The following is a 17,885-nucleotide window of genomic DNA, read 5'->3' on the forward strand; positions in this document are numbered from 1 at the left end:
AGTGCACAACCAGAATGTGTAGTCGTGGAGCAGAGGGAGCCTGTCGGGAACCATTCTGCGAATGCATTGCTTTCTTGGAAGGGGGAGCACTAACTCCCCCAGTCTGTTGTTGAGGACAGGGGCCCCCAGAAAGGAAACTAGAGAATACTTGAGGCTTTCCTGTGGTCCACTGAGAGTCAGTGGAGTTTTAGAAGGAGGAAGAGCAAAGAGAGCATGTGGAGGTAGCAGGTCTGGCAGGATCATGCATGCACGCTCACATACACACACACGCAAGTGCACATGTATACTCACATACATATATAAGAAAGAAATGGGTCCCTGCCTAAGCACCACCCCCACCTTCTACACGTGAGACCCCCAGACCCATGGTGAGGGTGTCACAAAAAGATGATCAGTCCTGATTGCCCAAGTATTGATCATCTTTTGTGACATCTTCGCAAACAGCCCTGTCCTTGTTTCTCTGGGGGCGTTTTCAACTGACCTCGAGGTCCAGGGGATGGGAGACCGTTACAGCAACCCCTGGGCGTGTTGGGAGGCCACATTCTCTGTTGACATCATTCTGTCTGCTCAGGGCATGAGGAGGTAGGGAACAGGGTGGGCAGAAAAGATTCCCGTGTTTCACAGACAGATAAACTGAGTCCAAGTAGAAGCATGGAGTCCCCTACACCATTTGGTCCGTGAAGAGTGCGCGCAGGAACCTGGCCCGGGAGAGAGCACCTGGGCAGAGGTTTCTACCCCTGAGCCTAGGAGACTTCATTGTCCGCATCCCAGCCAGGATATACATGCTCTCCTCTCCGTCCTCAGCCACCCCCCCCCCCCCACTGCCTGCTGCCAGACACCCATAACCCCAGCGTCTTCCTCAGTCTCCACCCCAGCCCAGGTCTGCTACTGCTGCCACCTGGGCATATCAGACCCCTGACTCCATGCTGCCTACACACGGGCCACCTGCCTCCCAGCACCACCAAAGGCAAACAGGATTGGGGGTGGGAACAGGGGAAAACTGCTGCCTCTGAGAGTGTTGGGGGGGGGGGGGGGAGAAGAGAAGAAAAAGGCTCCTCCCATCCGGAGCTGCCTGTGTCTGATTTCTCTTCCCCTCTGGTTTCCACCCTGTAAGCTGGATGCCGCCTCCCACCCCCACCACGGGCCAGAGCTGCCCATTAGCAAGCAGAGAGTTGATCCCGAAGGCTGGGGCTGTGCAGGCTAAGGTTGGGCAGGTCCTGGGTGGGTGTGGCCCATGTGTTTGAATTGCACAGGTTTGCCTCCTTCTCGCTGGGTGACATCACCTTCTAATGCCATTGTTCCTACCTGTGAAATAGGGATGATCAAACCTACCTTGTAAGGTTACTGTCAGGATTTGAAACAATGTCTCAATAAAAGGGGAGGAGGCGAATGCTGGGGGTTCCCTTGAAGATGCTGCGTCCCTGTGGCTTGTCATTCGGGAGGCAAACCAGGAAGGCTCCTTTGTGGCCCCTTTCCTGTCGGGCAGAAGCAGCCCTGTGGGGAGCCCTCCTCCAGCACCCAGGCATGGTCTGATGCTCCAAGTGGTTGTCACACTCTGTGCACATACTGCCCCCAGGCCAGGCGAGGGCTGGCATCTGAGGACGGAGGGCAGTGCCCCAACTGCAGTGGAGAGGGAGGGGTGGGGCTCCCGTGACCTACCACGGGAATGTTTTAAAACCCTCTTGCCATCGAGCTTTTGAAAAAATGATGATCTAGTGAAAGCATCCATTGCGTCTGCTCCATTAGCAAGTGAGGTAGAGCAGCCTGGTTGGCCTTAGGGCTCTCATAGCTGGAAGTCGAACCAGCCCTAGCCAGAGGGACTGGGGAGGGCTGAGCTGTCGGGGTCAGAGCTGAGAGCTGGGGATGCTAGCAGGACAAGGTCGGTGAGTTGGGCTCCTGGGGTGGGGAGGGGGGGTGTCCTGGGCAGCATAACCCGGGTGGGAGAGCAACTCCCAGGAGAGCCGTAGGCAAAGCTGAGAAGCAGTTTTGATTTTCTCACCCGATGTAGCCCCCAAAGGGGTGGTCTGGGGTCCTAATTGGCTTTGGCTCCTACACCGGGATTTGGTGAGGATTGGGGCTGGGGGTGGAAGCAAAGTGGGCCATTGGCACCTTGCCTGTGCAAGGAATTGAACCTGGAATGCTGACGTTCCAGGGGCAGGGCTGTGACGGATCAGTTGGTCCAAGAGCCCAGTTCAAGTGGTCAGTGCTCAGCCCGGTGTTGTGCTAGAGGTCAAGGTCAGCAGCTTGGGGCCCATGTGAGCCCTTGGGCAGGTCTGCCCTTGAACCTCTGGTCCTGCTTGGATTGTCACAGATGCATATTGCTGACCCCCGGAGGGGTGTCTGGGTAGGCGGGGGAGACAAAGTGAAAGGACTCTCAGCGGCGCTGGGGAAGAATGCTAGTTCCAGGGCCACCGTGTTCTCTTAGCTGAAAGACACCCCCCCCCCCATTTCTCTCCCTGACTGCTGTTTCTGGGTTTTTATCCTACCCACATTTTGCAGGCTGGGATGTCACAGATTAAATAATTCACCCAGATCGTCACAGATGCATGAAGTACCTGCCTGACACCTTTGGAGGCTCCTTTATGAAAGTGCGCCTCTCACTCTCAGTCCCTCCTGTGGGGGCTGTCCCTGCGTGCTGGGGCTGGGGACAGGGCAGGGGGCCCTGCGTGGGAGACGGTGGCCTGGCTGTTGAGCCATTTGGGCAGTGAACCAGCGGATGGACTCTCGCCCTCTTTCTGTCCCTGTGCCTTCCAATTAAATAAATAAATATGGTTTTAAAAAGCATGCACGTTAGAGGAAAGGGGGATGGGCTCATCGTACTTCTCTTTCTTGTGGAAATTATTTTATCAGTCAGGAGAGCAAGTCGGACTCATTTTGAGTGGTAGTTCTATAAATCCACCAATGCCCCAGCTGCAGCCTGACTGCTCACGGTTTATCCTGCATATGGACCCAGAGCTCAGAGTCCAAGGTCAGGGAATGGCCAGTCGGCTGCTGCTGCTACCTCCTCCGTGCCTTGAGCCGAGGGTGGCACACTCAGTGTCTGAGGCTACCGGTGTGTGTTGGGGGGTGGGGGGCTGCAGGTGGCAGGGATTGTTTTTGCTAAGGCAGGAGGTAGTTGGGGAATGGGCAAGAAAGGATGACTGAGCTGGGTTGGGTGATGGTTGGGTGGCGGTGGCCATGGGGGAAAGGGGCCTTCGTGAGGACCAGTGATTGGCAGAGGCTCAAGGGGGAGGCTTATCTGTTCACAGATTTGCTCTCTGGGGTGGGGCCCAGTGGGACGTGGAAGAAGCTTGCAGAGACATGTGCTGGGGGAGGGCCAGGTGGGCGGGGCAGTGAGTGGAAGGAACGTCTGCGAGAAGGCTGGGGTGCAAGGCAGTGAGAGGACCTAGAGGGAGGTGCTGTGAGAAGGGGAGCTTGTGCGTCAGCAGACAGGGCGGGGTCCAGTAGAGGTCAGTGAAGACCATCTGCAGTGTCCATCGGTGCTGCCCAGGAGCCTCCCGTCAGCCTTACCCGGAAGAGAGAGAAGGAATTACACAGAGTCCTGGTGGACGATGGGAACCCAGGAGTCCTGTGCCTCCCCAGGGGCTCCAGCACCATCTTACACGCTCAGGGACCAAAGCTTGGGGCCGCACCTAACCGTTCTCTTTCCTCACCTCTCTCTGCAGGGCAGTAGCCGGCATCACCCCCCTGCTGACCATGAATGGGATGGCCAATGTGAATTCTGCCAGCCGCCCCCACTATGCCTCCTCCATCCCTGTGCCTCGTGCTTCTTCCCAGCCCCGGATTCGGACACCTGCTGCTTCCCCCCAGCTGCGGCCGCGCCAGGCTGGCCTGGCCCTCAGCCCCCAGCGCGCAGCCTCCCCAAGACTGGGCAGGGCTGCAGGCCCTGCCAGAAACTCGTCTCCAAAGGCCTCCGTGGGGAGGGGCTCGCCCAAGGCTGCCAGGGTAGGGAAGGAGCCGGCCGAGGGTGCTGAAGGTCTCTCTGGCTCCCCATGGAGCAGCCCCCGGGTGACCCCGAGAGCCGTCCCCTCCAGCAGCCGGGCTGGGTCCAGAAGAGTTGGGGAGACACCGAGCACCCATGCAAAGAGGCAGAAGGCCCAGGAAGGGACCCCAGTGTGCCAGACCCGCGGCAGGAGCCCATCCCGGACCAGCTCTCACGGAGAGGCCCAACTACCGGGGGCTCCCGAAGACCAGAAGCCTCCTGGCTGGCCAGGAAGAAACCCCAGGGACATCGACTACACGGCTGCTGGGGCGCCCAGGTCCCTGGAGCCTGAGGAAGACGCAGCCTCGGTGGCTTCCTCTCCCACTTGCAGCCCAGCACGGAGCACACGCCCCTCCCCCACCCCAGGGGCCATTAGCTTCTCCTCCGTCCATCAGCAGAGCCAGCCGGTCACTGCCACGGTGGCGCCCTTCCAGTACAGGTGAGCTGGGGGCAGGGGCAGGGAGGGAAGGAGGAACAGTGGTGTTGGGGCCGCGCTTGAGCAGCAGAGGGGGTCCTAATCCAAGCTCTGGTCTGTCTCAGCTCGGGACTCCACACCAAGCAGACACATAAGGGAGATGTCCCCCCGCCACACACACAAATGCCCATTCCTGGTGCGGTCTGGGGAGGGATGAGCAGTCTATCAGGGTGTCATGGATGCTTCAGAGCTGGGTGCCTGGGTGGGGAGGTCTGTACAGATGTTAGTCTTGCCCCTCACGTGGGGCGTTCGCCTGCGTCACTGGGAACTGCCTGCATGGGCGTGGGCACGGTGCCTCTCGCGATACGCCTCTCGCGATACTTACGTCTGTCTGTCTCACTCGCTTCCCTACTCCGCTTGCTGTAGCGCCTTGCACGTAACTGGTGTTTGTGGGTAATCGTGATGCTTCTTCAGTGGACCCCTAGGGGTCGCCAGCCCTGGTGGCAGCAGTGGCGGCCGGACCCGTATTCACAGCACCATGGTCCACAAGCCGGGCTGGCCAGCTTCTTTCAGACCTGGCAGGCTGAGTGCATAGGATAACAAGCACTTACTGAGCTACACTTTCCAAGCAACAAGTTGACATTCCTTACTGACATGACCGCACCAAGTCCACTAGAATTAATGACTATGAGAGCTCAAATGCACCCCGGGTGCCTTCCTGACGGAACCAACCTCCTGTGTTTAGCTTTGTTTTCCCCCTTTTGCTAAGGCAAAGAGAGATTCTCCCATTTTGGGTGCAGAAAAGCTTGTATGTCATTTCCCAGATACTGGGGCCCTGGGAGGCGTCAGAGCAGCTGGACCTGTAGCTTCCACTGGGAGCCAACATGTGCAAGTCTTGAGCTCTGAAAACCCAAGTGGAATCTTCCATGATGGTCCTACGTCCTTGGGGCTCCCACTGTGTTCTGTGTGTGTTCAGGCCTCGTGTACAGTGTCACATTCAGCTGTGGACGCCACCTTTACAGGGGCAGCATTGCCCAGACAGATTCAGAGAGAGACTCACAGGTTGATGAGGGATCCAGAAAAGATGCTAGAAGAATGATGAGAGGAACTGGGAAGTTTGCTGTGGGAAGGGAATGCTTAGCGGAAGTCCGAGAAAGGTTCTCCGCTATTTGAAGGGCTGCCGTGTTGGAAGGTGAGTTAGATTTGCTAAGTGCAGCTCCAGGAGCTGATTCGGCCTCACGGAAGTTAGTCTGAGACAGATTTGAGGTCAATAAGAAGAGCTTTCCAACAACGAGAGAGGGTTACAAATGGACCGTAAGGCAGCAAACCCCCTGCTATTGCATAATCCCGGCTGACTTCTTCCCCGAGTGATGCCCGGCTGTGCTGCCCACGGGGGGTTCCCACTGTGCAAGGCAGCCCACTTCTGTCACCCAGGATCTGCCGCGCTTCGATTCCAAAGCTGTTGTGGGAACCCAAGCGGCAGAAATGCAGGGTGGACCTTGTGGATGCCTTTTCCCACTAGTGCAGTTTTGCACGCCGACTTTCTTCTACCTGATTCCTTCATTCTGAATTCATTCTTTGGGGGCAAAGTATGAAATTGTTTGAGACTTTACGTTGTTCAGCCTACAAGTCCCCTGGTTGTATTTCGAACCTGACATTTTCCTAAGAGGTCAGAACTTTTTCATCCGAACATGTCGGCGCCACTTAACCAAATGCATGTCTCCCTCATCCAGCAAACATCCATCGCCTGTCTGCATTTTAAACAGGCATATGCCCACGTCTGTTCCTTCCCCAGCCCACCTTCCAGGCCCTGGATCAGGGCTGGAGGGAGGCTCCCGGCTCAGGCAAGGGTGAGATTAGCACCATGGACACCCCGAGATGCTACAGGCAGATGGGCAGGAGCCAGCACACCCTGCAGCGCCCGGGGCTGCTGCCACGGCCGGCTCTGCCAAGGGCCAGGCTGGGCCACCCTTGCAAGCTTCCCGGCCAAGGAGCTGCCATCTGTTCCTGGAAGCCACAGACATCCTGTTTTCGTGGAAATCTCTGCTGTGCTCTCCTCCATGTCTCCAGCCAGTTGTCCCTGACCTGCTTCTCCAGGGAACGAGCCCACCTGCCCCTTCCTGCACAGCCAAGGGTCCGGCATGCTCCTCCCACAGAGGCTTTGCTGCCTCTGGATACCCTTCTCCCTGGACAGGAGATGTGCACCCTCGGGGCACTGTCCTGGTCGTCCTGTCTCACGCATCTGAGACAGCCTCCACCTCACTCACCCCAGAACCGCCTGGTCACCTCCTTCCAGCTGCCACCTGTGCCTCTGCCCAGCAGTTGTCTCCTTCCCCTGTTGGACAAGCCGGGCTTGCTTAAGGGGCCAGGAGAGCAGGTGATGGTGTTGCCACTGTGGTTCTCTTCTCTCTGGCTGAACCAGTGTCTGACTTCCGGCGTAGATGGTGCTGTCCACTCAGGCTGAGAAGTCAGGCAGCCATGGAGGCCGTGCCTGGGGAGGAGGAGGCAGGTGTAGATGCCAGTGCAAGACCCACTGATGGAGGACGGATGAGGGCTGCCTTCCTCAGTGTTCCTGGGACTGGAGTTCCTGATGCATTTGGCCCATGCTCCCTCACCTGCTGTTGTACTGTACTATGGCAGTAATGGTCACAACAGCAAAACTCTAGATCTTTGTTTTTTTAAAAAAAGATTTATTTATTTGAAAAGGAGAGAGAGAGAGAGAGAGAGAGAGAGAGAGGGAGAGAGAGATTGAGAGATTGAGATTCCTGCATCTGGGTTCACTCCCCAGTGGCTGCAACAGCCAAAGCCAGGAGCCTGGAACGCCATCCAGGTCTTGCCCATGGGCATCAGGGGCCCAAACATTCAGACCATCTTCTGCTGCTTTCCCAGGCGCCTTAGCAGGGAGCTGGACTGGGAGTGGAGCAGCCGGACTTGAACCAGAGATCATATGGGATGCTGTTGTGACAGGCTGCAGCACAGGCCCCTGCTCCACAGTGCCAACTCTTATTCTGGTTTTTATACTGGATACTGTCTGTCTGCCCTGGGTCGGAGAGCAGCTCTGTGGCTAGCTCTTTACATAGATGATATTTTTCAATGAAACATTTGCTGCCTTGTGTAGAAGTCGCTCTCCCTGTAGAATGATCCATTACCTTCTTCCCCATTTGTTGCATCAGAAACCTAGATCCGTGCTACTTTATTCCAAGAAATAGCCAATTCCAGTGTTTCTTTGTCCCCTTGGTGCTCCTGTACCGGGGCAGACAGCAGTGCATGGTGACTGTTCCTGCATTGCCAAGCCCTGTCTGGGGCCAGCCTCAGGCCTCTGCTTCCCCTGAGTGCCCCTGGCCCTGCCCTGTAAGAGCTCAGCATGGCCTGTGTGGCTTAGAAGGAGCCCAGCAGTGGCAGCAAACACCCAGCACAGCCAGGGACTGTCAGATCGGCCTGGGCCTTCCTGTGCCCCTTTTTTGGAAGCCAGATGCAGGGAGCAGAAGAGATTTGGTCCCGCTTACACCCCAAGTTCATGGCAGAGCTGGGCCCAGAGCCCGAGCCATCTAGGTGTTGGCAAAAGTGAAAACTGGAGAGAGAAAGACAAACCTCAGTAGCACTGGAGAGTCCCAGGATCCCTGGGCCCAGCCTGCCAATCTCCTCTGCTGCCTGTACCGCCCTCCCCTCCCCCGCCTGCCCAGCTGCCAAAGGGTCCATTTAGCTGGAGACAGTGGGCGGCGGGTGGGCGGGCCGGCTCTGAGAGCCCAGGGTGATTGCTGTAATGAAAGCTCCCCCAGCCTTTGTTCCTGGGAGCGATTGTAGGTTTGGGGTTGTGTGCACTTGGGAGCTGGTACCCAGAGACCTCACGCTTCCTTCCTGCTGCCACAGCAGGCCCTCCATGGGCTGTGCTTCCCGCCGAGCCTGCCCCTCCTCCTTTCCTGACCTAGCTGCCTGGGCTGTGAGCAAACCCCAGGAGGCCGGTGCGCCCCCCCAGCTGCCAGTGCCGGCAGCTTCCCCGGGAGCTCTTCCCTGTGTGTGTGCACATCCTGAGGGTAGAGATCATGGCAGGATGGAGGACCTCAGGCCTGGAGGTGCTGGGGGCTCCCTCTGCCCTGGGGGCTGTGCGTGTCCCCAGGAATGGGTAAAACGCCGCAGGGTGACTGGCTTCAGGCTTGGCAGCACCCTCGGGGCTCCCTGCCTGGCCCAGCTTTGCACAGAGGCCTGCACGTGCACACACCTAGCAGGCAGGGCCTGCCCGGGCCGGTGCAGGGCACAGGCGAGGGCGCAGAACCAAGCTCAGAGACAGTTTTCTTAGCTCCATGGAGGGGCTTTGAGGCCAAGATAACCTCTGTCATTTGAGTGACCTCCCCTCTCCTTCCCACAGGCTGCAGAAAGACCAGGAGCCGGGCCCCACGCCCCAGGGCAGCTGGGCCCTTGATGGCTACTCTGCACCCTCCGGCAGGGCTGAGGAGAGCGTCTCCTGCATGGGTAAGTGCTCTGGGGGCCAGACTTCCTCCTGGGCTGGGGGCACCTCCTTGCTGTCCACATGGAGGAAGTCACCCAAGCTGAGCAGGTCCATCCCTTGACAGAGACATGCCACCTTGAGTTTCTGCCACACTCGATTCACCCCAGGGGTTGTCCGTCATATCTGGCGGCACTTCGGGGTGAGGACAAGCACCATGGCAAGTGGCCGCTGAGTTGTGTAGGTGCTCATGTTGTAGGAGGTGTCGCGTGTGTGTCGTGTGCGAGGTCGTGACAATGGTAACGAGCCTCGAGAGGGAGAGCCAGGTTCTGAGTGAGGGCCATGTTGAAGGTGAAGGTGCTGGGGGCCAGGGAGGCAGGCCCCGGCAGGCCACTCCCACACATGGCCCCGCCCCTGCATCATCTGTTAGCTGAGCCTTGGGAGCAGCAGAGTCAGCAAGAACACCTGCAGTTAGATGCCCATGGCCAGAGCCACCGCCTGTTGCAAGTACATCCCTGTGCGTGAGTGGCCGATCTGGGTGTGTACCCTAGGGCGGTCCTGAGTGGTCAGACTCTAAACCCGGCAGCATCTCGGGATGCAAGTTGATTTTCTTGCAGCATGGCAAGCAGGCCAACGGATGGCCGTGATGCCCACCAGAGGCACAGGAGACTGTGCACTGCAGGGCCCCAGCCCTGTCCTTTATTCTCCCAGAGGGACACTTGCCCCTGAGGAAGCAATGAACTTGCTTTTGAATGTCCAGAGGGTCTGTCTTACACCTTCATCCAGTTCCTGCTCTAGTGGGCAGAGCTGGAGCCTAGGACACAGCCTGACTCGGAGACCTTTGGGCACTGCGGCTGTGCCATGCCCTCTTCTCTGTGCCCCACCGAGCAGGTGGCTGGGGGTCCCATAGGCCTGTCAGCTGGGGGTCCCACAGCCCTGGTCTGTGGCAGTGCTCGTGGAACAAACTGAGTGGCAAGCCTTGCTCTTCCATGGCGTGCCTTGGGGAGGAGGGAGAGGGTTGTGGGCAGGGACCCGGCATTTAGAAAGCAAGCTCTCCACCCACAATAAGTATACACACAGAGGAACCAGGGCATGGCAGGGGACAAAAGCAAACTCAATTTTGCTGGCACTGAAAAACCATCAGAATTAGAATGTGGTAACCAGGAAACTATGTGGAGCTCTATTTTTACATTTGCAGTTTTGTTAGTGTAATGGCTTCCTTATGTGGCCGCCACAGTGTCGGAGCCTAATTGTTATCCGATGAGTTGCTGAGAAGACTTTTCACATTTGCGGCAGCCTGGCGTGAGGACCGCCCCGGGCTTGCCAGCTGGAAGACCACCTCGCCTTGCGAGAGCCGAGAGCGTCCGGCAGATTCCGGGGAGGGTGCCGGGCCCCTGCGCGCCCATGCCCCCTGGGAGGTGGCTGTCACCCAGAGCAGTGGAGACGCTGCTTCCTCCAAGGCTCCTCGGGAAAGGGAGCGAGGCTCCCCGTGCTGCCCGACTCTGGCACTCACCAGATGTTGTGGTGCGCCATCTGCGCCAAGGACACACCGAGCTCTCTGGTGGGTTGGATGGACAGAGATTTGGGACTGGCCTGCTATGCGTGGGAGCCCCCACTCCTCTGTGCCTGAAAACAGAAGAGAGGAGCCAGCCCAGAGTTCCATTTTACACCTCGCTCTTCCACCGCCGAGCCACTCAGGGCCTGCCAGAGCTGATTCATCCAACCAGCACACCCTCGGCGAGTGTCCACCTGGAGCCGGACACTGCTGGACACCGGGGTAGCAGATGGGCACAGCTTTGTCCTGCCTCCAAGGAGTTCATGGTCGGGGGACTCCTTCCAGCGAGATTTGTCTAGAGGGTTCAACTCGGCAACCAGTCCTGTCTCGCCCGCCGGGTCTTTCCCACAAGGAGGCCACCGGCCTTGTGACCGCTGCCTTGGAGGAGGAGAACTGGGCGCCTGGGGGAGGACCGTGCCGTACCCGAGTGTCGCGGCACTCCCAGAAGCCAGCACAGTTATTTCACAGTTACCGATTGTGTTGTCCCCGTAGCAGTGTCGGGGTGGCAGGGGACAGTGCTTTTCCCGGAGCTCAGATGTCTTCCCTTCCTGTCCACGAACTCGGCTTGATCTCCGTCGCCTAGTTCGGGGCCAGGCGATCCGTGCTGGGTGAATGAGTCAGCTGACTGTTCAGGGGAGGGATGCAAAGTCAGCAGCCCCGGCGCTCGTCTGCCCTCCGCGAGCCTCCTCTTGCTCCACCGACTGGGGAGGAGCCCCCAGCCCTCCCCTGCTCTGTGGCCAGCCAGGTCCTCTCTGGCCTCCAGGTTCACTGCTTGGGGGTGGGAGGTAGGGGTCCTTGAGGGGAGCCCAAGAAGGTCCAAGAGCTTTCTCAGCCTTGGGACGCTTCCTCCCTTGCCCTGCCTGAACCCTGCAGAGAGTCCACATGAAGCTTTGCCCTCATTCTATAGCAAGGACAGAATGTCCCATGATGACTTGCCACCAAGCAGGTGATGGGGACGGCCTTCCTACATCCCAAAGGCTGTGTCCCCAAGGAGCTGCTCCTGCTGCCTGTGCCCTGGGACAAGGGTGCAAGTGCCCAGCCCGTGGGTGTCTGTACGTGTGCCCTGGCCCTCTGCTGCTGAGAGCCCCGTGCTGGCCATAGCCACGGTTGCTGTCCAGGCCAAGTGGTGTCCAGGCTGCTGTCGGATCTCTGTTTGGACAACCGAGGGGAGCCGGAGCCGCCGCCGCCGCTGCCGCCACGTGCCCACATGTACAAGGCTGTGTGCAGCAGGACCGGGAAAGGTCGCCCTGGGGTTTACACGGATTCCTTAATTACTTCCACTCTGTGGCATGTTTGAGTGAGCACTGAGTGGATCTTCTCTCGTCCTAACATCTGTCGCCGGGAGCCAGCCAGAGCCTGCCCCTGCCTCCTCCTCCTCCTCCCAGGGCTGGCGTGGGGAGAGCACCGGGCCGCGGGGCGACTGGCCTCTGGCTGGCCTCGCTGTGCTCCTCTTCCGCCTGCTTCTCCCTTGTGGAGCCGACTCCATCTTCAAGCTGCAATTATGCTGCGGCTTTGGGAGCGGGCGCGGGTGTCCATTTTAGGAACACACGCAGCGCTACTGCGCTCCTGCAGGAGGGAGGTTTGGTGCCCGCACCCTCTGGGAGAGGGGCTCGCGCTGGGCCCCCGGGAGTTGCAGGCCTGGACTGCCAAGGGCTTGGGCTTGAACATGGGCAGCTGAGCCTTTCGGGTCACTCAGGTTCCCTCACTCTCCGTGGGGAGAGAGGAGAAATGGCTGCTGGCGGTTGCATGGGGAGCCAGCAGATGGACTGGGGCCAGCATCGCTGCCCCGCGACTCCCCAGACACCAAACTCCCAAAACACAGCGGTGACCATGGCCTGAGCACCCACTCTGTGCTGGGCCTTTTACATGAGGTCCTTCATGAAACCTGGCTCAGCCCTTGGAAGGTGATATTATTATTATTATTATTATTTTTAAGATTTATATTTGTGGCAGAGTTACAGAGAAAAAGAAGGAGAGAGACGGAGAGAGAGAGGTAGCTTCTATCCGCTGGTTCACTCCCTAGGTGACTGCAATGGCCAGGGCTGGGCCAGGCCAAAGCCAGGAGCCAGGAGCTTCATCCAGGTCTCCCACGTGGGTGCAAGGGCCCAAGGACTCAGGCCATCTTCTGTTGCTTTCCCAGGTGCATTAGCAGGGAGATGGATCAGAAGTGGAGCATCCGGGACTCGAACTGGCGCTATATGGAATGCTGGTGTTGCAGGTGGCAGCTTAACCCCATTACACTGTAGCGCTGGCCCCTGGAAGGCTGTATTATTACCCTGCGTGACAGACAAGCAAGCTTAGGCTCAGAGACTTGAGAACACCTGTCTGAAGATACACAGCTGGGGGCCAGTGGCAAGCCCGTGGCAGGCGCTGAGCCCCTGCTTGTCAGAGGCCACATCAGCCTCCTGATGCCCCCACCCCTGTCTTCCATCCACTGCGGGTGTTCACTGTGCTAGCTGTACCCTCCCAGCTCGCCTCGGTCTCCCTCAGCCCCTGCCACGCCGTGGGGAAGAAAATGGGGTCAGCTAGCCCTGCTGGCAGCTCCCTCAGCCCCAGTAGGCCCCAGGATGTCACTGGCCTCTCTGTCCCTCCAAGGCTGTGTCATTCCATGCTGAGTTCCCAGCGCTGCCTTCCCTGCCCTCTGGGGACTCCCGGGCCAGGATGAGCCTGAAGTCCCAGCCATCCGTGGAGAGAGGACATGCAAACAATTGACTAGAAACCAGAGCGGGTTCAGAGGCGGATGAAATTAGCCGTGTTTTCAGGGCCCTGCGCAGGTCAGCGCCGCTGCAAGCAGAGGAGGCGTGGGAGCGCGGGGTGGAGGCTGGGGAGGGGGCATGCGGACCTGCTTGGTAAGCAGACCTGGCCTCTGGGCCGAGCAGGCGTCCAGGTGCTGAGACAGGAGGTCGCCCTCACCCCAGCGGCAGCAGCGGCCACTCCTGTGCTGTCCCAGGAGCCAGGCACTGGCGTGGCACCTTTGTTCTTCTCAGGGTGGAGCGTGACTCTCTGGCCCGCATCACGGCTTTCTCACCTCCCCCTGGGTGACCCTGGGCAGGCCGTTGGATCACTGTGCACAGGACGGTCACAGGGCTCCTTGAGGATAAAATGCATCAGTGTAGGTAAAGGGCTTAGAAGGGTACCTGGTGTACAGAACTGCTTCATCCACTTGCCAAAGGAAGTGCTGTTATTATTATTCTGTAAAAATTTATGTATTTACTTGAAAGGCAGAGTGACAGAGAGAGAGAGAGAGAGATCTTCCATCTGCTGGTTCACTCTCCAAATGGCCGCAGCAGACAGGGCTGGGCCAAGCCAAAGCCAGGAGCCAGGAACTCCATCTAGTCTCCCATGTGGGTGCAGGGGCCCAGGGACTTGGGCCATCTTCTGCCGCCTTCCCAGGCCATAGCAGAGAGCTGGATGGGAAGTGGAGCAGCCGGGACTTGAACTGGCGCTGGGATGGCAGCACTGCAGGTGACTGCTTCCCCTGCTGCACCATGACATCAGCCCCAAGGAAGTGCTGTTATGGTCACGCCCCCTTTACAGGTGAGCAGACTGGCACAGAGAGGTTAAGTGACTTGGCCAAGGTGGTTCAGCCAGGACGGGAACCCAGGCAGCCAGTCTTCAGAAGTCATGACCTCATTGGAGGGGAAGAGGCCTCAAGTGTGGGGGTGCCCGGGGAGGCTGGGGGAGGCAGTGGGTGCGGGTGCCTGGCACGGCAGAGCCAGGCTCTGGCAGGGTCCGTGGAGGCAGAGACCGGGGGGAGTGAGGTCGTCCAAGGTCCCTGCTGCAGGGGCCTGAAGTGGACTCTGGGGGGATCTGGATTCCATTTCTTTGGGGGAGGTTGAGTGGGCAGAGGCTGAGTGACTGCCTCATCCCAGCGTTTTGCTGGGGGCGGGATTTCTCTCCATGCATTGACGTGGGCCCCATAGGAGCCATTTCAGTGGAGAGTCAAGGAAAGCTGTGACAGACAGCCTGGAGCTCCCTTCCCCCATGGCGTCCCTGCGCTGGGCCCTCCCCAGACTGCTCCCATTCGAGAAGGTGTGTGCGAGGCTGTGCACGGGGCTGAGTGCACACGAGGGCAGGCGAGGCCACGCTTCTGTGTTTGGTGCTGCCCTGTGAGACCCGGCTGCGGAGGGGACTCACGTTCTGCCCGCCAAGTAGTGCCCCCAGGCGCTACCCCAGAAGCATGGCAGGGGTGGGGGGTCTCAGGACAAACCCAGATGTCTACCCTGGGAAGGTTAAGTTGTAGTCTGGAGTTGTGCAGTGCACAGCCTGTGCAGCTGTACATGGTGCCTCTGGAGCGTATGTCTCCCATCCCAAAAAGCAGCAGCAGAGTTCCGGCCTCCTGACATGCCCTGGGATACAAGCAACAGCGGTCTGGGGGCCACGCCCCTCCCTCTGAGTCCTCCAGGCTGACAAGATGGATGGGTGAGGAAGAGAATCCTAGAGAATCAGCCCCCTACCCAGCACCTGTCCGCCCTGGCCTCGCCTCCCTCCTGGCAGGTCTCCAGGGACACAGCTCAGCCCCAGCCCCTTGCTGGGTTCTCCCTGTGCCCCGGGGCCATGCCACGCCCTGGGGCTAAGACGACCGAGAGAGGCACACTGTCTGTTGTGGGACACGGGGTTGCAAGATGAGTTTATTTCACTACCAGAAAACTTGGAAGCCACGCGTGCGAGGGCTCCACAGAATGTTCATGGGCGTGACTTTGTGGAAAAGGGGGGCGTGGATTTCAGATTCTCTTCACACCACGAGAAACTTGTCTTGAAGTGCCCTCCTCGGGTCGGTGGATCGAGGGTGTGATCCAGGGGCTGGGGAGCGGTCCCAGCCGCGGGAGGTAGACCGTTTGCCGGACTTCACCACTGCTGTACTTCCAGGCTCATGCAGTGTGGCCTCCAGGCCCTGGCTTGGTGGTCTTTGCAGAGGCTGGCGAGCCCCGCTCCTAATGAGGGTCTCCGTGGGGAGGCCAAAGCGGGCTTTATCCCAAGGAGTGCCGGCTCCTGAACCGGTCAAGGCCAAGGCACCAGTGAGTGGACAGAAGCTGGGACGCATGGTCCCACCCCCTCAGTAAGAGGATTGGGGTCCCCTGCTGAGAGGCTCCCCGCCCCATAGCACTGCTTGACAGGCAGAGCTCTGGGGGTGACATTGACACAGCAGCCCCCTCTAGATGAAGTGCTGCGAGACCCCAGACAGAAGGGGTCAAAACCCACTTCCTGTGCGTGGTTCCTGAATGCCTGCTCCTGGGCTTCAGAGGGAGCTGCAGAGAGTCAAAGGCAGGATCCAGGAAGGGTCAGCGAGTTATGGTCCTCCCCCCCCCACCCCAGGGCAGAGAAACGCTCAGCCGAGCCTTCAGTGGGAAAACCCACCCCCTGCACGCACGCTGGGCAGGAGGCAATGAGAGTGTTCTGCCATGTGCGTGACGGACATCCCGAGGTTGGGGGCTCCCTAGCATGCACGCACAGTCCCTGTGGACATGGACGGAGAGCAGCCCCAGGCCTGGCCTTGGGGAGACAGGCGCTGTCCAGAGGCAGGGGCTGACCCCCGCGCCCGCCGTGGCCTTCCTGAGACAAAGTCCGGGGCAGCAGGCAGGCGGGCGGTGGGCAGGAGCTCCGGGACCAAGGCACCGAGATGCCAACGGAGAAGGGGTGCAGCACAGAGACAGAACGTCTGTTTTCGGGGGGTGGGGCCAGGTTTCTCGGCTCAGCGGCCCTGGTGGCTCCGGCCCCAGTGAGCGAAGTCATCTCTTCTTTTGCACTTGTCTCTGGTTCTTTGGGGTCCAGAACGGATTTGAGAACCTGGTGGATGTCACCCGGGGCTCCCCAGACTGGGGAACGTGACCATGCACACAGCATCTGCCGATGTCCGATGGTGGCTTCTGTAAGCACAGGCTCAGCCAGTCTGTTCTGAGTTAGCGGTGTCCACACTGCGTTGGCAAGACAACCTGAGGCCTCCGCCTGTGTTTCTCCTCCCTTGGGGGCCGTGCCTGGCCCACAGTGAGGTCACAGGGTCTGTTACGGTCTGATCGGTTCTGCCCCAAGGTGGAACGGGGAGTAGGGTTACCTTTAAGGTCCCACTTGAGGTTCTGATTCTGTGACCTTGAAACAAGCAAGCCTGCATAGACGGCTGTGGCCTGACCCTAGGTGGGCCCGTGCCCCAGGACACTCGCTCACACAGGCAGTGCGTGTGTGCGTGTCCATCCTGCGCTCCGGTACAGCCTGCCTGCAGCTCCGGCGCCCAGGCCCGTGGTTGCCATGACAACGGAGCTGGGCTGTTCTTGGTCGAAGGGTGCCCTACCTGGGTGGTGCTGAGCTCAGCTGGGGGCCCAGTGTGCAGCAGCCACCCCAGCCCTATGTATGGGGCAGTTGCCGTGGCAACACCAGGACAAGCACATATGGCAAACATCTGGGCCTCTTATCCTGGGCTCCTTATTCCATCTGATTCTAAACGAGTCCAATCTCGGAGCTCCCGCCATTCGGCATTTTCCTCCCTGAGCAGAGGGAGCAGTCTCCACCCCCACCCTGCCTGGTTTCTGCATGACCAGCTCCAGGGCGGGGAACAGGCATTCTCCCAGCACCCTAAGGCCCCAGAGAGTCCCAGGTTTGCTGGGATGTCAGGACCCCAGGACAGAGAGTGAGGGGCTGAGCCAGGAAGGGGCCGTGCTGTGGACACCAGCTCCCCCATCCCTGCTTGCTCAGGAGAGTCTGTGGCCGGCTCTAATGCGACTGCAGGCCAGAGCCCCCTCAGAGCTCGGGGGCAGCAGGTGGGTCAGGCAGGACAGGCGGGACCCTCCTCCCCACTCTCCGTGCTCCTCCAAGACCAGAGCCCGGACTCTCCTGCTGGGGGTTGGGGTGGGGGCTGCCACGCCTCTTGTGCAAGGAAACAAGTCCTTAGTAACAGCTGCGTGCTGACAGCACGAAGTTTTGGAATGCTGTGGGTCCCCAGCAGACCTGAATTGGGGTTCTGATTCCACCAGGATGTGTCCACGAGAGTCTGAGGCAACAGTTAGGTGCCTGGTAGCTAAATGATCCCTGCCTTCCGTTCAGTAAGCACTAGTGAACCCTGAGTCTTATATGTAGGCCTTGTACAATTTAGCTGGCAGGAGAGGATGTCTCCCTAACATGCAAGCCAGCAGAATGTGACCATACGGCCCCCTGGCCTAAAATCTGCAGGAAGGAAAGGTCAAGGTCAGCATGGGAGTAGTCAGGGAAGGCTTCCTGGAAGAGTGGCCCTGAAACAATGAATTGGGTCTGAATTCCTATAAGGAAGTCGTTGAGGAGAAGGGTAGGGCAAAGTAAAGGGGGTAAGGCTGGGGTTAGGCCTGGGGAGCCTCAGAGGGCCAGTTCACTAGGCAGGTGCAGGGCTCAGGTGCTGCAAGCTGGCACCGGCAGCCGTAGCAATCAGATGCCGGAGGCAGGGACTGTGCCTCCTGGGAGGCCATGCGGGACCCTGAGTCAGAGATGCAGCCCCTTGCAGGAGACCGGGGAGCTCCGGCCTTGA

At 59.2% G+C, this 17,885-nt stretch overlaps 1 protein-coding gene across 7 annotated transcripts in view; it reads left to right on the forward strand.

Annotated features, from left to right (window-relative positions):
- Positions 1–17,885, forward strand: part of NAV1 (neuron navigator 1) — a 232,671-nt gene that overhangs the window by 61,275 nt on the left and 153,511 nt on the right. For all 7 annotated transcript variants that reach the window (XM_051820452.2, XM_070055083.1, XM_051820456.2 and 4 more), the window contains exons 2-3: positions 3,666–4,421; positions 8,764–8,867. In XM_051820452.2, coding sequence (XP_051676412.2) covers positions 3,697–4,421; positions 8,764–8,867 — 829 coding nt within the window. In that variant the 5' untranslated portion in view covers positions 3,666–3,696. The remainder of the gene's footprint in view (positions 1–3,665; positions 4,422–8,763; positions 8,868–17,885) is intronic.

This window comes from Oryctolagus cuniculus, chromosome 13, assembly GCF_964237555.1.
Source record: "Oryctolagus cuniculus chromosome 13, mOryCun1.1, whole genome shotgun sequence".
In the NCBI taxonomy this organism is placed as follows: domain Eukaryota; kingdom Metazoa; phylum Chordata; class Mammalia; order Lagomorpha; family Leporidae; genus Oryctolagus; species Oryctolagus cuniculus.